This window comes from Syngnathus scovelli, chromosome 11, assembly GCF_024217435.2.
Source record: "Syngnathus scovelli strain Florida chromosome 11, RoL_Ssco_1.2, whole genome shotgun sequence".
Lineage (NCBI taxonomy): Eukaryota > Metazoa > Chordata > Actinopteri > Syngnathiformes > Syngnathidae > Syngnathus > Syngnathus scovelli.
The window spans coordinates 7275553-7296683 of NC_090857.1; the positions used below are offsets into that span (position 1 = coordinate 7275553).

Here is a 21131-nt window from a genome sequence, read left to right on the forward strand (position 1 = left end):
CACTAGCTTCGTTCAGGATTCTTAACGGACCAAACAAAATCACAACACAAGTTATGTTAAAGAGACATTTAATTCATCAAAAAATTCATTAAAAAGACACATATGTGAATCAAGCTGTACTGTGAGATAATTTCAATTCAAATACTCTTCGTCCCTGGTCTTATCACAACAATGTCGAGAAAGCATGATGACATTATTCTCAACTCAAATATACAAAAACAAGAGGAGCATGGTACCATATTATGTATGTGGCAAGAATGCATTTTTTTCACAGATGTGTAGATACAGTGCAAACATATTAATGATGAACTCCAGTAACTAGCTGTTGGGTATAAAGAGACATCAAGCATGCGTAGCTGCTCTAATAACTGACAAACAGTCCTTGAGAATGTGCCTGACTCTTAGACCAACTCTACAGCATATAGCTTATCTGCTGGGATAGAAGAGACAAGCCTTGTCCGTACATTAAGTTATGATTAGAAGATGCATGTATTTAAAAAATACTGGGTGAAAAGGTGTATGTGTAATGATAAAAATGGTTGAGACTTGCTTATTTTTTTGTACCTGCATCCACCTTAATACTTTGACTTATGTGGGGAAATACAAAAAATATATATACAGTTAATATTGACTTGGTGTATATTTTAAAAAATTCAAGTAAAGTTTTTGCGTTAGTATTACCTTCATGTTTGTTAATTGCTGGGCTGCGGTGGATTTATCTCTACAATTAGAAACATAACAATAAAAGTGCTTTGGCAATAATTCAAGTCTTGTTTTCACTGCACAGAATGGGGAGCGGAAAATATCTGTGACATTGTGGTGCTTCACATTCCCTACGCCCTAAGAAAGATTTATTCCAAACTTTACACTTGACTGTCAGGCCATGACCATTTTGTTTTATTCAGCTCAACATTAGAATTGTATGGTTCTCTTATGTCACTCAAAATTTTTGTGAATAAAAGTCAACTAAACTAAATATTTGTTATGCATAATATTGGACAAATGAGATGTTATTTCAATACTCTGTTTCGCCTACATTTAGGATACTTTGTTTTTGGGAAAAATAGATGTAGTAGTTTTAGCTTCATATAATACAGGCAAACAGTGTGCACTAAAAAGTTGGCATCTAAAGTGCGTCCCCCAATGTGATTATATTTAAAAAAAAAAAAAAAAAAAAGGTTCGCTGTCTACAGTCAAAAGCGAAAATTCATGACTCGGTGGGAGAGGGCATTTAAATGCATCTGCTCACAGATGTTATTCAAAAAGTGCGTTTCGAGAAAAAAATAAAACAGCTTCGCTGTGATTATAACAAAAAAAAAAACAGCATACATATTGCAGCCCAATTGAGGTGAAACTACAAAGTGAAACGGCTACTGTACACGACTGAATTAATACAAAAATATTTTGAAGACTGAAAAAGTAATGACTGTATATAAAGGATTTTTTTCAGTAGCTGTACTCTATTACTTGATTGTTCTATAACACTGCAAGTTAAAACATCTCAAACTCCTTTGCAGTGCATTGTCAAAGGCCAAACACTGACGCCGACAAAAACAAGAAAAGCTCTCTTGAGACGCCTTTCTTCTTTTCTGTGCTGAGTTTTTGCCCCATACCCCTCAACATTGTGTTTCTTTGCGATGGTCTTATCTTTGTGAGAACCTCAACCATATGAAAATTCAGCCCGCTGCAGTTTCATCCTCTGGCCACCAAGGGATAGCGAAAATTGAGAAGCAGATGTTAATCAGCATGAAGACAAGCAGGCATCAATGAAGCTCGGAGGGGGTCAAACTTATTCTAAGAGGTCCTGCCGGAAAACAGACAACTGTTTTGAAAATATATTTATACATATATATAGATACATGACCTAAATGGGACATTTCAGATTGTCTGATACCTGATCTGAATCCTCATTCAAATGTGCTCCATGACTTCCTGTTTCCATGTACTGAGCGTCAACGTCATCAACTCCTTCTATTTTGTTTGCTTCAGCGTGTTCCCTCATAACGGAATAGCGGTGCACAAGAAAGCTGGAAAATGGCATCATTATTAGATATGTGTGCAAATATGACATGTAGCAGAAATATAGCTGACTGACCGTCCACCACAGACGTATTTCTTGACCACCCAGACAGCCACGACTGCGCTCATCAGCAGCATGGCTATAACAACCACGGCTATGATTGCAGCGTTTGATGAGCCGCTTTCAGTCTGACAGAAAGGCAAGAACACAATTAACATTAAAAAAGAAAAAAAAAAACACAAAAAAAACATGCTTTTTACTTAAATTAAAGCTAAAAAACGGTTTCATTGGTAACAATTCATTGAGTGGGTGCCAAAATTGGAGGAAATGATAATATGCATGCTGCATGTAACAGATTACAGTATTTTGATTTTCACTGTCTACATTTAAAAAAAATTTAAATGAATGGCACCTACCAAAGAAAATGGATGAAGAGCATCACTGGTGCACCTCCTTTTCAAGTCCGTCTCTTTTCTGACAGGCTGGAAACCACCAGTGCACTGATCTCCTGGAATCTTCCGGTAACTTTAATGGAAGTATGGAAATATTATATATTGAATGATGCTATTTCCTTTTAGTTTTGTTATTGAAGAAATAAAAATGACAAGAGATACTCACCCACTGGTCTGCAACTCTTCAGTGGTTCCGTTGAGACAGAACTCTAGAGGATGGCCCTTCATCTCCTCCTGCTCCACACACTCCGAGCTGTTCTCAGGTCGAAAGTATCCAAAGTCACTATGGGACAGAGCAGACTCAAATGTTTCCCAACTGTGCAGCAACATATTGAAACTCACCATAAGCCATCATTAGTTCCATAAAATGGGGCATAACTACACAACTTTGTCGATAGGTGTCGCCATACCGTACCATTGATAATCATCCAGTGTACAAGCACAAGATGACAGATGCTGCCTGCCACTGAACTGCCTCCCGTTCCAGCAGGCCGAGTCTTTCCTCAAACGTAGGAAGGTCTCCTTGTAGCCCAACACACAGCCGTCGTTGGTGCTGTCAGGGTCGGCAGAGTGAGCCAACCACGTCACGTAGTCCTCGTCATTACCTACATGTATGTGCACATGCGTTGGCTGAACGGTCTTGCCCGAGCAACGGCCTCCTTGAGCAATGCAAAAATCACTCACAGTCTCGGGTGAGGAGATTCCTGAAGTCAATGGTGATCACCACCCATTTGGTGTAGTCATTTCTGTAGCCCCACAGGCTGACATTCAATGAGCGGGAGCCTGGCTCGCTGTCCATTCCGCTGAAGTGGAAGTGGTCATTGGTGAAGTTATAGGTCCGCCAGCATCGGCCTTCATCCGTGGAAAACCTGCATTGGATGGAGTCAGACCAAGAGTGACTGGTCCTGCGAACGACTACAATTACTGCACCGCATCGCTCCTCACTTGATTTGATTGACAGGGAAGTTGGTGTGCTCCACAGCCACGAGAAGAGCCCCTGAGTCCAGTATAGCATAATGGTGAGGACCGCTAAGGGACAACAACCACGAGTATCCCCCGTCGTCGGACACGTAAACGTCAGGCGCGACAATCGACTCGGCATCCCCCACGCTGCCTAAAGAGAGTAACGTGTGATGTAAAATATATAAAAAATGAACTTCCAAAAGTTCTCTGTGCGTTTGATACCATGAGCAAGAATGAGGCCCACTGCGCTTGGCTGCGAGAGCGGCAACATGGGGACGTTCATCTTCATGGCTGTGCTGTAAGTGGCGTGGATGTGGAGACGACACTGTAAAGACACAAGTGGAAATGAAACAGGGCGAACGGTTTGTACGTGCGCAGTCGACATTCGGATCATTTCAATGCCGCCTTACTCTGTTTGGCCTGTTTGTGGCGGTCTGAGTGTCGCAGTGGCTGTTTTGTGGTCGACGTAATGTCTGCCATCGCGCTCCTTGGTCGAAGGTGATCACTGTCTCCACTGTTTCATCTAAACAAATAAGTTGTCATGCATGTTTAACTTTATTTATTACAAAAATCAGTAGTACTGTGCCTTTTCAGCAAATTACGGATTCTGACTGACCAAAATGGCCGATATTTATCACACTACATATTTCGTTAGCATTTACTAGTCTTAGATGTATTTTGGGGAGGGAAAAAAATTTGGGGGGGAATGCCCAAAATGTGTCAAAATTATTATATATTTATTATGTTCTGACATTTAATAGACCTTGCATGCACACTCCCTCCCACATGCAATAAAGTGAGTTGGCTTACCCTCTGTGAGTATGCTGGTCATGTAAACGCCCCGGAGTGACGCAATGGTGGTGAAGTCAGTGTCGCTTCCTGTGGTGGTGTAGAGATGGCGTTCCAGAGACTTGGAGAACACGGTTCCTCTGTCATCAGACACATAAATTGTTCCAATCCCCGAGTCTGGGCGACAAAAACAAATACGACACTTGGATGTTATTCTATGTTGAATTATTCTCGCTCGTGGTCTTCAAATTGATGTTGTTTTCTTCTCATTTAATCAAAATGATTCATCTGCAACATTATTCGGACCTTCTGGGTCATCCACATGCATGAATATCATGTTTTCATTGGCTGCCAGGATTGAGTAAAATTGCTCGTGGGTGACTGCAGGAAGCTGAGCTATGTTCCAAACTTCTCCTCCATTCATCGAAACATGAATCTTGCGCTCTGTGCCCTTAATAAAAAAAACAAAAGATGCCTGAATAACTTGTGACACTGATGGCAACGCGCCAGATAGTGTAGATTCTCACCTTTCCAGTCATGATGGAGGCAAAAACAAAGCGTCCCCCCAGTACGAAGGAAAAAACTCTAGTTGCGATTGTCTGGAAGCTTTTGCCGTAGTCTACCGTCTTCCTTAACTCCAACGATCCTTTGTCATCTGGCAAATACAAGTGAGTTCAGTTGTGACGCTTTACTGCACGTGTTTAACTGCAACACTTACTGCACGATCCGTTGTTGTTAGTCGTGAAGTAAATGCTGTTCTTTGCACCCCTGTACAGAAGAAAAAGGGAACAGCGGGAGAGTGAACTCGAGTCATTTGGCAGTCGTCTCCATTGAAATCAGAGCGGATTATATTTGTGGCTTCCTTAAAGCAAATAACCATTCCAGGCTGTTGTCCAAGTGCGGTCTAAGTATAAACAGGGAAAATGGAACATCTATAAATTGCAAAAACTCTTGCTGGCTCAAGACGCTACCTAACAGAAGCATCCGTTCCCTTGCTTGGCATGCTATTTTAGGGGTAAAATGACAGCTGCGGTCAGACAGTGCTAACGCAATGCTCCCACGATGCAGCAAATACAACCCACAGGTTGACACCACAACCTCGGGTGGACAAAAGCAACCGTAGTTGGCCAAGCGCTGCAAATTGTGTGCAGCTGGAATAACAACACAGGACAAGAAAAACGGCAACACAAAAATACAAAAATGTCTCAACAAGATTGCCACTATGACAAACGCATACTTGAAAACACAACTGAAATGTCTTATTCATCCATGGACTCACCAGATGATCAGAGAGGTTTAATTATTGTGTCTAATTAAATAGTTTCCCATTAATTGAATTCTGAAGAAGAATTTGTACAGCACTTGAACTTAGGTGAGTAGCTTGATTTTATACAAACATGGCTCAAAGTGCCAATTTGTAGGACAAATCTCACCATCTGACGAGACAAACACTGTCATAAATCTTCCGCCAGGTGGCGCCAAAATCCTCGGACAGCCACAAGTCCAACTGGCAGGAGTAGAAACAGATTATTATGCAATTGTCATCTCATGACTATTCAGTTGAATCTAATTGAAGAGGAGTTATTTTTAATTGTCTTTGAAAATAAATGCATTGCTCAAATTGAACACTCATGCGGAGGTGATTGTTGTTACCGTGATGCTGAGAGTTAGAAGAACGTTGCAGTCGCTAGGGTTGTACAGCATCTGAATTAAGGGCTCAAAAGGTAGGTCCGACGTCTCAAAGGTCTGGCTGAAGTCCCGCGAACGAAATAGTCGAAATCCTCCGGTTTCGGACACGTCAGCGGTCAGGATCACCTGAAAGAAAACATGTAAAAGTGGTTTGCATTAATACAGAACATTTGAAGAAAGAAGTTTCAGCCAATTTCAACCTCAATAATAATTCAATTAAACATGTTACCAATAGTTACTCAGTCCGGTTGGAATGTGATATTAGGCTTGTAAAAAACACATCCAAAATAAACAACTTTTTTTTCTTTTAAGAAGCACCTTGCCAGAGTGATCTGGGCTGACAGCAATGCCAAACTCTGTCTGGATGAAGGTGTGGTTGATCAGGTGGGTCACATCTGTGAACGTCTTCCCGTAGTCTTCACTGACAGACACAAAGTTGCATTTAAATTAATTCACTTGTGGCATACAACAGCAATAACAAAAGAGTTCCTGAGTGTCCATATTTAGTGCAGTGCTCACCTCCTGTGGAGGTTGGACTGGCCAAATCGCATCATGAACAAAGGCACCTGGAATGTGGTCAACACCAAAATCACCTGGCAGGGGAGAACATAGTTCATCAAATAAGTAAAATGAAAACCAACTGTAAGCAGACTCACCCCCGATTCATCTCCCACCCAGGCAAGTGACAGGGAGCCCATGGTCCTCACTTTAAAGTTGAACTGCAGGGAGAGAGAAAACGTAAAATAAATCATGTACAGCCATCATTTCTGTAAAGCATCTCAAGAACATGAGTGCACAGCTCAAAGAGAACAGTCCAGGCTACGCAAAGTAACTCGGCTTTAAGTTTGTGAGTACGTGCATGCGTGCGTGCGACCCACATTCGGCTAAATGACAAAGCTGCAGCCAGACAAGGAGACAATCGGTTATGTTCCAAGCACAGCGGGAACACAGACGCACTTGCACGCTCCGCTGCAGGCTGCACCGATTACTATTATGCTCTTCAAAGCGACTGTAAATGTTTACAATTCAGACATTTAGTCGAAGAGGATTTATAGTTCCATGACTTCACAGCACCTTGTTGCATAACGTGGGATAATGAGCATCTTGGTAGCAAACAACATCCTAGTTTAATCATCCAGAGTTGTTCAAGTGTATGTTGAGGATTCAAGTGACAACAATCTGGGAGTGATTAAAAAAAAAAAGTGCAATCAGTATGTTTATAGAACGCTGAGTCAACATGCAGACTAAAACAGGTAAGCCAGTTAAGAGCTAGCTAAATCTCCACTCAGGGATCAGGCTCCGCCTTTTCAAACCATAAACATTCAGTCACAGATACTACAGTAGAATTTTAGGATGGCAACCCCAAGAGGACCAAAATAATCTGCATCTCATGTGTTTAATACTGCCAAATCATTTTTTTCACCCAATTACTGATGTCAGTCTGCTTCTTTACCAATGTTCCCGGCAGATGTTGCTCACGAGAACTTTGCTAAACCAATTCACCAAAATCAAACCATGTTGATCCTTATGAGATGTGCTTGAAAATGCTCTTGACTCCAACCATTTTTGTGGCCTAAAACCTCACACACATCACACAGTGACTGCTCGGCAGTAGGAGGTTGGCCGACCAAGTCGTCCTTTAGAGGTCGGACGCTGACACAAAGAGCTACTTGTTCCTGCTCTCTCTGCGAGGGTTGACCTTCGCGCTCAGCCAGTGTTTACGCACGTAAAACATCAGAAGAGGAGGTCAAACACTGGCCTCTGATCTAACACACCGACGCGCTCAAGTTGGACCACATTACACAAAGTCAGGACGGGGTCCACTTGTGTCACTTCACACAAACTTTCTGAATGGACTTCAAAAGAAAATCAGTCCATTTACAGTACACTGCAAAGTGGTAAGTGGTGTGGTTTCATCCTCAATTGATGGAGCAATCTCAAGATACGTTAAATAAATGAGAAAAAAGTTAATAAATCAAATATTTAGTTTACTTAGCTTTGAAAATTCTATCATGCCTGTTTTTGATATTTAAAAAAAACAGCTCAATAGCATGTTTCATTTTTAACCCACCGAGGAAACTTCACTTTCTGTTTTTGAATGTCTGAATCCCAAAATAAATACCATAATCACTAATCGGGCCCAGACAAATATACCATCACAACATGGCCATTAAATTATATTCATATAATTTGCATCAAATCTGTTCTTAGCTAACAACATTGATTTTATTCATATCTTTTTTTTTTTAAATATTTCTAAGAAGGAGGAGAGCATCTTTCTGAATGTTCTGAACTCCGACTGCAGTGCCAGTTTCGAGGAAGTTTGGCTATAACTCATTTTCCCATAACTGAAGTCATGCTGTTCTTTAAACTGCTGGAAACTCGGCTTCAAACGACTTGAAAAAGACACAAATTTCAAAAGGATAAATCCAATTTCAAGGGTTATATATTTTTATCTTCATGTTTGGATTGTTTTAATTGTAAAAGCCTGGAAGGAAATAGTTGCGTTGTGCAAATATATTCACAGTAATGTTCCTAATTACAACAAAAAAAGCATGACGTTTTGAAATAGACGCTAAACTTCCAATCCAGGTTTTGCTTTTTGCAACACTTATTCCAAAAGATGCTCCGGGTGATAATTAGAGTCATTAAAGTGAACAAAAAAAAAAAAAAAAAAAACACTTTTTTCTCTATACTTTCCCTCCTCTTATTTCTAGTGCTTTTCTTACTGGTCCAACAGCTGGCTGCAACCCAGCTTCACCTCTGTGCTGGTTTTTTTTTTCTCTCCCCTCAACATTTTTCAGCCAGAGGGGATAGACGACGTGCTTGGAGAAGGAGGGGGCAACAACAAAGCAGAAAAAAGCCAGGCTGTAAAAACAAAAAAAAAACAGCCAGTCTTTTTAATGAAACCCACACAAAGCAAACATTCTCAGGATAAAATCATTTAACGATTAGCTGTTCACATTTCAGCATTTCATCAGTATTCAGATCAAGCAACTTTTTTTCCCCAGAAAAGAATGATTAGCTGCAAATCAAAGAATTTTTCTTGGTGTTAATGGAGACTTTTTTTCCCTATAGTCTTTCCTCCAGATGCAGTCACAGCGGGAGATCTGTACCGCCTCAGTGTTCAGACTGCAAGTGAATCGGACTCATCGTAAGATGCATCCAAAGTGTAATTGTGTGCCTACGTGTTGCACATAAAGAAAGGGAAAACCACAGCCAGAGTCTGTGTGCACTCATTCCTGCAGTGGAGAGGAAATGGGGAATAAATCCTCAAGTCCAGGTATCCCAGACATAGCTCGCTCGGGAGCCTCAAGGAGGAACAGCTAAAACTAGGATCAAGTGACCAAAGAACTATGACTGTTCCGCAAACGTCAATTCATGTGACTATTGTCATCTCAAAACAAATTCACTGAGATCATATTCCTATGATTTCACTTTGTTAAAAAGGAACATGAATCTGTTTGTCTATGTAATTATCTGATGGAAAAGAAACATTTGTGTGTCCATTATTATTATTTTGAAGATACACGTGGATAAACAAGGAAGATAATCCAGCCAAGTTGGATCAAACATTCCTCTGGACATCGAGGCCAATCAGCTTGCGCTTTCTTTTGTAACACAGACGATATGTTTGGCTCACTAGAAGTAATAATGAAGGCGCGTATGATTGAAGACCGAGGCAGTTCCGTTGGTTTTGGAAGAACAATGAATACCACCAATGTTGTCTTTTTGTCTCGGGGCTTCTTCCAAGAGCCTCCAATTACCGAGAACGTTTGTGTTGTCTAAACTCCATGCACCATCCCTATTTGGCTGCTAATAGATGTGATGTGAACCAATGACCTACATATGCTCATTAAGTACACCGGCACAAGTATTCAATTTCCAATTATTAGTTTTGATTGACACCAAAAGAGCCTCCACCCCCCAAAGGCAATCACAATCCATTCAGTGGATTCTTCTAAGTTCTTCTAATATTAAAACAATTTTTTTAACACATTGACTAAGTAGCGTCCTGTAATTATTTATTGTGTTGTTTGTTTATTTATTCATCACTCTTATTTATTCATTGATTGTGCCTTCTTATTTTTCTTGTGTTGTTTACTTGCATGTACATTGTGAACTATGTCTTGTCACCGTAGGATAGTGGGAACGTAATTTCAATCTCTTTGTGTGTCTTGGCATGTGAAGAAATTGACAATAAAGCAGACTTTGAGTTTTTCATTTTAAATTAAAGGTGAATATGAAAGGCTTTTGAGTTTTCTGTATGCTCCCCTTAAAAGTAAAAATGGCCACTGCTTTGATATTGTTGCCAAGCTCTTTCATTAAACAAGAGGATCATATGATAATACAAAGCTGCCTCTCTTTTGGTCATAAATCACTGTTTCATTAATAGCTGTGGTGGACTTCCCATCAGGGGAACACTGCCTGGGAAATTCCTTGTCATCCCCAAACGTCTGATGGAGATGAAGTTTTCTTTTATTAAAAACAATCGTTAGGTGGTAGAAGCATTGTAAAGAAAATGATCCCAGTGGACCAGAGAGAAAGCAAGAAAGGAAATAGCTTTTATCAAAACTACCAAACTGTTCAACCTTCTTCATGGTGACACCAAACGTGTGTAATCGACCAAAGACACACCTCTGCCAGGTGCAGCAGCACTGCTGTCAGTGTCACCCGAGGAGGGTGCAAATGCAATATAATATAATATACGATACAAGTCTTGAGATGTTTAAAACATTTTTTTGAGTTTATCTAGCTCATTAATGGAAGAATTTTCTTCAATTTACTTTGTAGCGTGAAGGTAACATTACTATTCAAAATGTTTGCATGAGTGATCAATTCAAATTGTGCATTATTTTCTTGGTAAAAGCAGTTTTGTGGATTGTGCGGGTATACTTAATAAAAAAGTTAACAACATCTAATAAATTGCAAATTAAGTACGCATCGCGCATGTATTTTCTTCCACAGACTCAGTTTGTGCATGAACTTTCGGGAGGGATAATTATAGACGTTTAAAGAAAAAAAAAGGTGACTTACAGTGTGGGTGTTGTTTAACAGCGCTGACTCGACTCCAGGAAAACTCGGGCATGAGTGTTCATTCAGTCCAGCCGCGGCGCGTTCCGACATCTCCAACTTCTCCCAACTGTGTCGCTCTTCATCACCCCTCAAATCTCTCGGCGGCCTCCCCACAAACGACTTTTGTCTCTCATGGAAATGTCTCGCCAGCGCGCACGCAAAAAATCCCCACATGAAAATGTAAGCCGCAGAAAACATGTTTAAATCGTCTGGTCAGTTTTGCTTGCGCTCAATCACGGTGCCTCATTAATTCCAAACACTGACTCCGCGTGCCGCCCTTCATCCCCCAGAACGTATCTTTCATTAGCGTCCCCTCCACGGCGGCGCGTGATTGGCCAGGACGAGAATAACCCGCATTTTCATTGGACGGCAGGGCTCTTCCTCGACTACTTAATATCGTGACTTTCCTGGGGTTTTAGCGCCCCTTAGTGGTCGATCTAAATTCAGCAAACCTTTAAGCCCCCCCCCCCCTGCCTTTCTTTCTGTGAATATTTCCCCACTTTTCTTCCTGTGAATTTTACGATTCCAGGAAGCACTAAAAATTAAGTGCTCCGCAAGGAAACAAAAGTCCACAAAACTTAAGAACTGCCTCTGGCATTTTCTGGATGTGGAGGAGAAAGGGCCTATGGCTGTCATCAAACTAGAATAGCAACATCTCACCCTGTATTTTTTTTAATTGTGTGCGCACAACTTTAGTGTTATAGTTTCATATTACTTAGTAAAAAAGTGATAAAAAAGAAATCAAATAAATAAGCACCTAATTTAGTGTATCGACAATTTTTTCCAATAATCCTTAAATTTCATTTTCACTTTGGTTTGAAACGTGGAGAGAAATATACAGGCTTACAGTAACTTCAGAACTGTAAAAAAAATTATTGTTAAGGACTCCCAGAAATAAAGATGTTTATATGAGGAGAGGATCTTGTGGAGTTCATATCAGTTATGGGTGGAGGGTAAGAAAACATAGGCATAGTCATTTAAATGTGGAATACAACAGTTTAATTGAAGTACTGATTTTTAGAAAAAAATACCCCTCCCCCTGTTTTCTTCCTGCCCATTCCTGACGCTGATAGGCAAGAAATCCATGAGCACATCTCACAAACAAAAACCTGTGGTGTAATCCAAGAAGATCTGGGTGCTGATGGAAAGTTGTGTTTTGTGGCCCGAGGCTGAGGCTTCCTGTTCTCTGGTGCCTGCGCTGAAAATCATCTAAATATCCTTGATCACATCCTCCAGTTCTTCTTTGGAGTACATGTGGAAGGTTTTCCCCGGCTCCACCGTTGCCAGCTAAAGAGGGAAAACAACCTTACTCAAAAATTTGATTTACAGCAAAACTAGTGGCCAATGTGGTCTATGTGGATGTTGTGTGATCAATTCATGAGTCAAATAAGGCACACACACCTCAATGTTGGTTGCGTTGAGCTTTTCCTCCATCACCTGCTTCAGAATGGTGAGAGATGACTTGATGGCATCTTTTAGCGTCATGGACTACAGGATTCAAACACAAAAGGCAACTTTGAGTGATTTATCTTCTTAAACTGAATAACTGCGGCCGATTAACAACTCTACCTTGTGGTAGACTTCTTGGAGGGAGCTCTGTGCACCTTCAGACGCTGAGCCAATTGCTCGGGCGTCACACTGCACAAAGGTTCCTGAAGGGTCCATGTGATACCTAGATTTAAAAAGATGAAATGAAGGGGGTCAATGTGGCACTTGTAATACTCTGGTATTTTCAATGTGCACAACTAGTAAAAATGATATACAATTGAGGTCCTTTTTCATCCACCCCTCCAAAAAGAAGCGCGACTCCAAAGGGTCGACTCTGTCGAGGAAGCACAAGAGTAGTTAAAAGACATAACTGGCATGCCTCACATTTAGAACAGACGAAGAGCAAAGAGATTGACCATTGCACCAGGGTCGGCATCCTCCTCCCCAAACTGGAGCGCCAGGTTGGAAACGGCCTGGGTCACGCTCTCCACCGTCATGGTCTCGTCGTAAGTGAACCAATGGTTCTGTAAATGAGTGGAGAATTTAGATAAACTCCAGCTGGTAAGCAAGGTAAGCTGAAGAATTCGATACCTGTGTTTCCACCCGGGCTTTGTCGATTAGAGTCTTGGCGTCAGCTATCAAGCCACTCATCGCGCAACCTTTGAGACAAGACATACAGCAGATAAAACAAAATTATCGTTCATGTAACCTTACTTTCTGTATAAGGTATGAGCTTGGGCATATCTCATATTTAAAATGGAGCATCGCTGGTGGTTGTACGTCAGTAAAGTGGTTTCCCAACTTGAAGTTTACAGTTATTTTTCTAGGTTATACAGTGGCAACAGTTTGACACTGGAAATTATTATGTGATTTTCCATTGATTCCTATTATTCAAACAGATAAAACAAAGACTTTCCAGGGCCTTGAGAGGTTCCATTCACCTGCAAAAAGTAAAGTGAAAGTGGAATTCATACTACTGCTCACCAATGTGACTGTCGATCTCCACAATCTTCTCAATGCTGTTGGGCTCCATCAATGGAGAGGTAATCCTCTTCTCCACAGCCAGACACACCCCCTCCGTTGTCTGGATACCAATGGCTGTGGAGCCAAGCTGCAAACAAGATGGAAAGAATAAAAGACCCATACAAAAGAATTTTGACCAAGCAACACTGACTTTATTGCACTATAAAATATTTAGGAGGGAGTTCGATATAACACTCACTTTTATAGCCTCAATCGCATATTCAACTTGAAATAATCTTCCTTCAGGAGAGAATGTGTTGACGCCTCTGAAATATAACAAATCATGAATGGTGATTATTATACATTAACAACTATTGCTGGGAAATAACATTCGGATTTATACTTTATGAAACTGCAAATGCATGGTTTGACGCTTGTAAGAAACGTCCAAAAACGAAAGCAAAGTAGACCAACGAGAAGACTTGATAATAAATTGCCAACAATAGGCTGAACTTTGTAACACAGAGTAGTTGGAATTACTACATTCAATTCCACCATTACAAAACAAGACATGATTGTTTTCCATTTAGTTTGTGCACTTGGAGTAGCAAGAAGAAACAGCTAAAAAATGACAAAGCAATTTGTATTGCATCGCTGTTTGCACCAACCTGTCATATTCTGATCTCGTCAGGAACATCGTTCAACTTTGAACAGGAGTACTAAGAATAAACAAGAGAAAAGAAACAAGAATACTACATCATGTATTTTTATTTAAGTTTGCCGTAACACCAGGCTAGCTATAGTTAGCAAGCATGCTAGCTATCCCTCGTACAAAACAGAAACATTGGATAGATTAAATATCCATCAATTGATCCCCAAACAGTATTGTGTATGATTAATATAAGTACAAAATAACCAATGCAGACTATGCTTTTATATCATTGTTAAACTAATTTACCTTGTGTTGAACAAACCCTTGAATGAGTTCGCTAGTTTCTGTTAATCGTTGAGTGTGTAACACCAGAAAAAGTCCGTGTGTTACAAAAGGGTAATGAATGTTCCCTTACACATTAATGCAACGTAGTTCGTATAGTGAAAATAATTTTATAAAAACGTATACGATAAACTATAATAACTTTATAAAATAAATTTTAGATGCGGAAAATGCTAAATTTAAAATCCAGGATTTTTTTTTACCTCGGTAACATAGATAAATGTTAATATATTTTTGTAATAGCAATAACCTTTCATGAAAACCCTGCTCAGGGATCCACTATTGTGAAATGAATACACCTCGTTATAAATTATATGAAGGTTTAAAATTCGTACAAATAATGTTTACTAGTCGTATTATATTTATTTATTGCATTATTTATTTATTTTATTCTTATTTTGAACAACCAGACTGCCACACGATGGCACTGTTTCCCCGATTCCAACAAAAATGGATGGATGGATGGATGGATGGATGGATGGATGGATGGATGGATGGATGGATGGATGGATGGATGGATGGATGGATGGATGGATGGATGGATGGATGGATGGATGGATGGATGGATGGATGGATGGATGGATGGATGGATGGATGGATGGATGGATGGATGGATGGATGGATGGATGGATGGATGGACAAAAAGTCACAACAACAATAAGAATCTCCTCATTGTTCAGTTGTTTTCCACTTTTATCACAGCATTTATCTTGCTGCCTCATTTTCCTGCCAACAATACCTCACATCTTATTCTTTACAACCATTACAATTCCTCCAAAACTAGAATACAGTACCATTTCATCCTTTACCAAAAAGGGGCTTTTCATGTACAAAGTATTTGATGACTTAACTTAATGGGTACTACAGTAGGGGAAGTTGGAAGTAAAAAAAGTAATAATAAAATAACTCCATAAACACAAATGAACCAAATGAAAGTGGCAGGATTTTCTTTGGGATGTCTCGGGTAGAGTTCTGAGAGGAGGGGTTTGCTTGTGTCAGGTTTCATTTCGCCGGATGGGAACAGTTCACTTTGGTTCTGTGCAGAAGTCTCCACTACAGCTGGGTCTTTTCAAACCCTAAAAAAGAAAAATCGGCGTTGGAATAAAGAAGACTGTTTATGTTTCCTCACAAGGACAGTATTCAACTTGAGAAACCGTACGGGTACTAAACAGAAGCAACATGAAGAGTCACCAGGAGATCTTTTTTAAGTCTCTGCTCTTAATCCACAGTAAGTTTGGCTGCTGATGTCAACAAATTTCATTTGTTCCATTTTTACTGTAGGTAATTCTCATTATTTATTCTCACAATCTCTTTTACAAATGTCTTATTAATAGCTTCATAATCTCATTTTAGACTGCAAACATGGAGTCTTACTTTTATACTGTATATGACATTTGATATGACATGTTAACATTTAAGCAGCAACTAGCAAGCACAAAAAAAGCTAAATGTGGCTTCAATATGTACAAAGCAGCAGGTAAATTTAGTTCAGTTGTGTTTTAATGACTTACATGAAAGATGTATTGTAATTTAAATTTCAAGATACAACGAATGAGGAACTAATTCCTTGTGACATTCCATGAATAGCTCCAGTTTCCCATACTGTAAATAACAAATTCTGATGTAATTTACTGTTTGTCTTTCAGTGTTTGTGGTCTACTTCTTCACTGCAGGTGTGTAACAGTGTGTATGTACGTGCGTGTGTGTACTGCATGTGTGTGTGCAAACAGTATGTGCATGATTGTGGTTTTTAGCAGCGGTTTTTCAAAGTGTGTGATGTGGGCGCCAGAGGATTAAAAGCAAGACACAGCAGATTGAGGTTAATAAAGTCGAAAATTGTTATTTAAACCCGCTGACCCAACTCAAGTTAAAATGAGCCTTTTTTTTTTCTGTCTGTCTCTGAGAAAATGTCGGAAAATAGTCTTCTGGAAACACCACCCTCAGACAGTGACACAAAAAGTGCGCTATGAAATCATTCATACTGGAATTACTGCATTTCAATAATAAATTTGGGAAGACTCAAATTCCCAGACTTTGAAAACGTTTGATTTGTTCCAATATAATTTTCTAAGTGAATGTGTTTTCTTGTATGACCTTTCTGTGGCCCTCAGTGGACGGCCAGTCAGATAGCAGCAGTAGCAGCAGCGTTGTGGTAGCTGGCTACAATGTGAGCGCCCCGGCTGGCTCCTCCGTGACGTTACAATGCGTCAGTGGCCGCATGGTGTGGACCAGAGACAACCTTAGGGATAGACAGAGGGTAGTCCACTGGGACGTGTTCCGGCCCCACGTGGACGACGGCATGGAGAGAGTGCTGGACATGTACTCTGCTGGAGAGCAGAGAATATACAACTCCTACAACCTGAAAAGAGTCGGCCTCAGTCAGAAAGCCTTCAAGGATGGAAATTTCTCACTGGTCATCAAAGGTCACACTCATAAATCTTCTAATGTAGCTAAATGGAAATTCCTCGTAAATTTTTATTGGCTGAACTGTTGTTGCTAGATGTGACAATGAACGACAAAGGCCTGTACTCTTGTAACCTCCACCACCTCTACTGCCACTTGTACGAGACGGTCCGAGTGCAACTGAACGTCACCAAATCCCGTATGTCGCCATCTCCGATCCCGAATGGTGACACGGCACAACGAGCCTGTAACCCTTTCCGTGCACTCCTCCAGGTCGTAAAGAGCAGCGCTACTGGGATGGCTACAAAGCGGTGTTCGTGGTGCTAGTGGGGAACACTGTGGTGCTGCCGTGCATCAACAGGAGAAGCGTGTGGACAGACTGGGGTAATGACGAGGAGAATCAGCAGGTGGGTCTGATGTCATCTTCCACGACAGAGTACTAATCTGTCTTGCTCAGCGTCAGAAAAATTGCTGGACTGATGTAATCCCCTGGAGTCTTTCATGTGGCCCTGGAGCACAAAACTTTTCCAACCCATGTTCTACACCGATTTAGAATGACCACAAAAATTTGCTACCCCCAGGTGGTCCACTGGGACCGTCAGTCCCCGGGAATCTACCACGACCGTGCAGATCGTTTGGTGGATCTGTACGCCACAGGGGAGCAGCGTAGTTACGGACCTTCGTTCCTCCAAAGAAAGATGAACATCAGCAACCAGGCCTTCTCAGAGGGAGACTTTTCACTCACCATATCTGATTTACAGGTACAATTTGTATTGATCTGTAATCTCATAATGAAGCACACTTTCTATACGAACGTTACGTTAGAGTTGACTTAATTGTTTACATATCCTAACTGTTTAGGTCACTGACCAAGGGATGTACTCGTGTCACCTTCATCATCATTACTGTGGTTTACATGAGAGGAGACAGTTTCAGGTCACCGTGGAACCACCGGTGATTCACGCCACCATCCCAGCTAAAGCATTGCCCAGTGCTGACAAAGGTAAACTACTGTTTTTGACAGTTTCCTTTTTTTCAATTAGTTAAACAGATAAAAAAAAAACATACACGTATTTTTGGGAGGTGACTTAACAAACCATTTGACAGATATTTATGAAGTTAACCTTGCTAATTGTTTTTCAGACCGCTGTGGGAAAAAAAAGCGCATTATAATTGGTTGGAATTGGAATGGTTCTACATTCACTTAAGTTATCAAAAACTAAAATAACATGTTTTCACACTCCAACTGACTCTAAAACACCAAATAAAGTAAAAGTCATTACTCACTAAAGTGCACACACTCCCCTCACTCCCTCAAGCTTTCTCTCAAACACACACACACACACATGTACGCACGCCAGGTCACTTTGAGTGCTTTACCAGACTTGATCTAAAACTATCTTGAGTCCAATTAAGAGCAAAAAGAAAACAAAACTTCCCATCTGTTCTTCACCTCATTTTCTTTCTCCGCATCTGTGATTTCACCTCTTCGTGAGAAAGAGCCTTTTCTGTTTGTTTCATTTGTTTTTCTTGCTCTCTCAGCTTGTCTGACGCTAACTTCCCCCAAAACCACAAACGCACCACCCAGTCACCATGTAAGGCCCTCGCTTACCCTTCGTTAAAAAAAAAAAAAAAAAAGCCTCTTTCATCGAGGACTTTTAATTGCCTTCTCTCATTCTGAGTCTGTTTGTATATTTGCCTGTGTGAGTTACAGGATATGGTGTTTTTTTTTCATGCATAAACAACATTCTTCTATTGATGTGCACATTTCCGAGTTCACATTTCTCCGTATAAGACAGAAGAAGAGAAGAACGGTGAAAGCAGACAGATTGTTTTGAGTCATAGCTGATAATGGTGGATGTATAAATATGGCAAAATAATTTAGAAGGTTTTGGAGAAATTCCTGTGGTTGAGTGTGTGTGCGTGTGTGTGTGTGTGTGTGTGTGCGTGTGTGTGTATACGCCTGTGTGTGTCTGTGCCAATATGATCTCAATCCAGTGGAATTTTATCCACAGGAGTTGAAATCCATCTCTGCCCTCACAATTAATCCTTCTCTCTCAGAACTACAGAAGAGCCTTCAGCGCCCTTTTAAAAAGAGTTTTTGATTTATAATTTAATTATAATGGAAATTTCTCCCCCCCCCTCAGAAGGATTACAAAAAGATTTGCACAAAAACAAACAATCTGTTCCTGGAACAACCTTAATCCTTTTACAGGCTAATAAATTGTTAGCATAAGTGTGACATGAGTTTGAATGTAATTGGTTAATCCCCCAGTTATAGGAGGGTGTGCACACTTGTGCAACGACAGGAATCATGAAAAAACATTTTCAAATAATTTGTCTTTCTCATCCAGGCAGATCACAAAACATCCATCCATCTAAAAGGCAGATCATCTTCAGTCTTTTGCCTTTCCCCCCGTTTCTCTGACTGTCCTCTGTCATGTTGACTTTGGCTTCCATCAACACCCTGGAAAGCTTACTGGATTTTTTTTCTCCTTGCGAATCCCACATACTCAGGTTTATTTTCCTGTCTTCTTTAGTCAGGAAAGTATTTTTGGTAGGAAAAGGGGAAAAAAAAGGTGGAGTGTGTTTTTCATGTGTCTAGCATCTGGTGAAAAACAGACAGGGGAGAGAGAGGTGAATTCAAGAGAGAATTCAATGTAGGTCAGTTCTTGACTTCATCATCCCACTAAATGAAGAAGCGGACAGACCAGCGGATACACAAACATAAACATATACAGTGTGTTGTAATCCGGGATCAAGTTAGGAATTTTGTTGGAACGCTCCCAAGACACAAACAGTTCAGTATGTTTCCGTGCGGCCTTCCTTCACTGGCACTCATCATCTTTTATGGTTTTACTGCCGAGAACGAGTCATGGCATGACTGTTTGCTTTTGGCTTACATACGCTGAGTGTTAACATTTTTCGTCCGACTGGAGATGAGTTTACCATTTTAGTAGAGTCAATAGAAATGCGTTTAGAGAGAAGATGACCTAACCTATGACTAAAGTAAAATAAGCGTGAAAATCTTTCATGTTTAAATGGTGAACAGATTTGTGATGACACACTCACTGCTTGATTGGACGATAAAATGCTGAAAGGTTGTTTTCATCGCCGTTCAGATGCCAACAAAGTGGAGTCACCGCGAGTCATCAACGTCGTCCTTCCTGACCACAGACAGCACTTTCTTCTGCCTCTGGGCTTCGTCCTCATTGCCTTTCTCCTTCTGGCGTTTGTCGTCCTCATCATCATCCTCATCACACGCAGACGTAAAACAACAGGTCTGAATTATTATCAATTATCATTCTGATGATGTAAAAGTGGCTGGTGACTGGAGATTCAAAGAAACAATATATTCTTTTTCTCACTTTGATTTTTTTTCTGCTTTCAGAGTTATACTCAGTGGGATCCACAAGGTGAGGATTTACTGGAATGGTTAGACACTTGCCTCTTGTCTTTAACGCACAATATCTCCATTTAGGTCCAACCGAAGTCGATGCAGCTCAGATGAGTTTGAGATGGAAGTTGCAGAGACATCGCTGCCCATCCGGGAGCCGGATGACAGATTCGGTAAGTGAAAAGGAACCCAACATCATCTTGTGTTTAAGTGAATTATCACCTCCTCCCGTGTGATTTGAAGATTTTAAGAACAACCTGCTGAAGGAGGTCAACATGAACACACAGAGGAAAGTCATTGATCTGGATGAAGGTAAAACCGCGGGAACAGAAAAAGAAAGAAAAGATTTAAACTGTGTTTAACCTCTTGCAGAAATGCAGAAGTGTCGCAAGTGAGAGAAGTGACTATCGGGTCACTGGCTGGTCCAGAGGCTGCTCGTCACGCCCACACTGATGGGAGTTTTGGCAGGGGAGACTCCATAGAGATAGATGCGTGTGTGTCCAAGCCCTCATGTTTTCTCAAGGCACAAACAAAAACAGTGAATGAATGTTTTGTTCATCATGTCACGTCAAGCCGTGATACTACAAGGCAATAGTGCCACCTCGTGGTTATTAAATGTAGGTGCAATACTGTATTTTAAATGACGCCTGACTCAGTTGTAAATAGCGAATCTATTACAGCTTTGATATATTTGTCAAACTTACATTCTACTGTTGCTTTTATTTTCTCTGGACTAAAGCAACATTGAGGGGCTTCTTATAGCTGATACTGCTCTTCCAAAATGTTGTTCATGTTACGGAAGTAGTTACATGCCTGCATTATCATGCTTCTTTTGTGAATTGTTTAGAACATGTATTAAAACATTTTTGTCTACTTTTTACTTTATTGATGTGCAAA

The 21131-nt window shown here is 40.6% G+C and overlaps 3 protein-coding genes and 1 long non-coding RNA gene across 6 annotated transcripts; 1 reads left to right on the forward strand and 3 right to left on the reverse strand.

The window, feature by feature from the left end:
- Positions 1-51: 51 nt before the first annotated feature.
- Positions 52-11295, reverse strand: LOC125977347 (sortilin). Of its 2 annotated transcripts, none has more exons than XM_049733720.1 (20): positions 10951-11295; positions 6570-6632; positions 6433-6506; positions 6232-6334; positions 5878-6039; positions 5658-5731; positions 4943-4992; positions 4752-4879; positions 4531-4675; positions 4246-4401; positions 3846-3958; positions 3658-3760; positions 3418-3586; positions 3157-3341; positions 2888-3077; positions 2639-2755; positions 2437-2545; positions 2096-2208; positions 1895-2027; positions 52-1804 (listed from the first exon to the last, which is right to left on the reverse strand). In XM_049733720.1, exons 1-20 carry the CDS (start codon positions 11185-11187, stop codon positions 1790-1792), a joined length of 2439 nt encoding a protein of 812 aa, XP_049589677.1. In that variant the 5' UTR covers positions 11188-11295; the 3' UTR covers positions 52-1789. The 2 variants fall into 2 exon arrangements, with proteins under 2 accessions (XP_049589677.1, XP_049589676.1); XM_049733719.2 differs by having other exon boundaries at positions 52-1822.
- A 670-nt stretch (positions 11296-11965) lies between these two features.
- Positions 11966-14527, reverse strand: psma5 (proteasome 20S subunit alpha 5). Its single transcript, XM_049733844.2, has 10 exons — positions 14399-14527; positions 14109-14159; positions 13700-13766; positions 13462-13588; positions 13069-13136; positions 12894-13001; positions 12753-12811; positions 12559-12661; positions 12391-12477; positions 11966-12276 (listed from the first exon to the last, which is right to left on the reverse strand). The coding sequence occupies exons 2-10, from the start codon at positions 14135-14137 to the stop codon at positions 12199-12201; spliced, it is 726 nt and encodes a 241-aa protein (XP_049589801.1). The 5' UTR covers positions 14138-14159; positions 14399-14527; the 3' UTR covers positions 11966-12198.
- Positions 14528-15106: 579 nt separating this feature from the next.
- LOC125976892 (uncharacterized) lies at positions 15107-16673 on the reverse strand. The gene is made up of 2 exons (XR_007484514.1): positions 16529-16673; positions 15107-15510 (listed from the first exon to the last, which is right to left on the reverse strand). It is a non-coding gene; the product is annotated as an uncharacterized lncRNA (long non-coding RNA).
- Positions 15460-21107, forward strand: mxra8a (matrix-remodelling associated 8a). Of its 2 annotated transcripts, none has more exons than XM_049732869.2 (12): positions 15460-15662; positions 16081-16107; positions 16546-16857; positions 16935-17036; positions 17111-17244; positions 17419-17598; positions 17699-17840; positions 19960-20118; positions 20229-20253; positions 20319-20407; positions 20478-20546; positions 20607-21107. In XM_049732869.2, the coding sequence occupies exons 1-12, from the start codon at positions 15614-15616 to the stop codon at positions 20627-20629; spliced, it is 1311 nt and encodes a 436-aa protein (XP_049588826.1). In that variant the 5' UTR covers positions 15460-15613; the 3' UTR covers positions 20630-21107. The 2 variants fall into 2 exon arrangements, with proteins under 2 accessions (XP_049588826.1, XP_049588827.1); XM_049732870.2 differs by having other exon boundaries at positions 20331-20407.
- Positions 21108-21131: the final 24 nt, after the last annotated feature.

Bases quoted from the DNA above. Each gene is read 5' to 3' on its own strand.
- LOC125977347 (XM_049733719.2), bottom strand. From the start codon at position 11,187: ATGTTTTCTGCGGCTTACATTTTCATGTGGGGATTTTTTGCGTGCGCG. The intron at 6,335-6,432 runs GTGAGCACTGCA...TGTGTCTGTCAG, and splicing joins CAGTCCAACCTCCACAGGAG to TGAAGACTACGGGAAGACGT. The intron at 3,078-3,156 runs GTGAGTGATTTT...ACATACATGTAG, and splicing joins GAATCTCCTCACCCGAGACT to GTAATGACGAGGACTACGTG.
- psma5 (XM_049733844.2), bottom strand. From the start codon at position 14,137: ATGTTCCTGACGAGATCAGAATATGACAG. The intron at 13,002-13,068 runs GTATCGAATTCT...ACTCATTTACAG, and splicing joins AAGCCCGGGTGGAAACACAG to AACCATTGGTTCACTTACGA. The intron at 12,812-12,893 runs GTCAATCTCTTT...CTTCCTCGACAG, and splicing joins ATGCCGACCCTGGTGCAATG to AGTCGACCCTTTGGAGTCGC.
- mxra8a (XM_049732869.2), top strand. From the start codon at position 15,614: ATGAAGAGTCACCAGGAGATCTTTTTTAAGTCTCTGCTCTTAATCCAC. The intron at 16,108-16,545 runs GTGTGTAACAGT...TGTGGCCCTCAG, and splicing joins GGTCTACTTCTTCACTGCAG to TGGACGGCCAGTCAGATAGC. The intron at 20,408-20,477 runs GTAAGTGAAAAG...TGTGATTTGAAG, and splicing joins GGAGCCGGATGACAGATTCG to ATTTTAAGAACAACCTGCTG.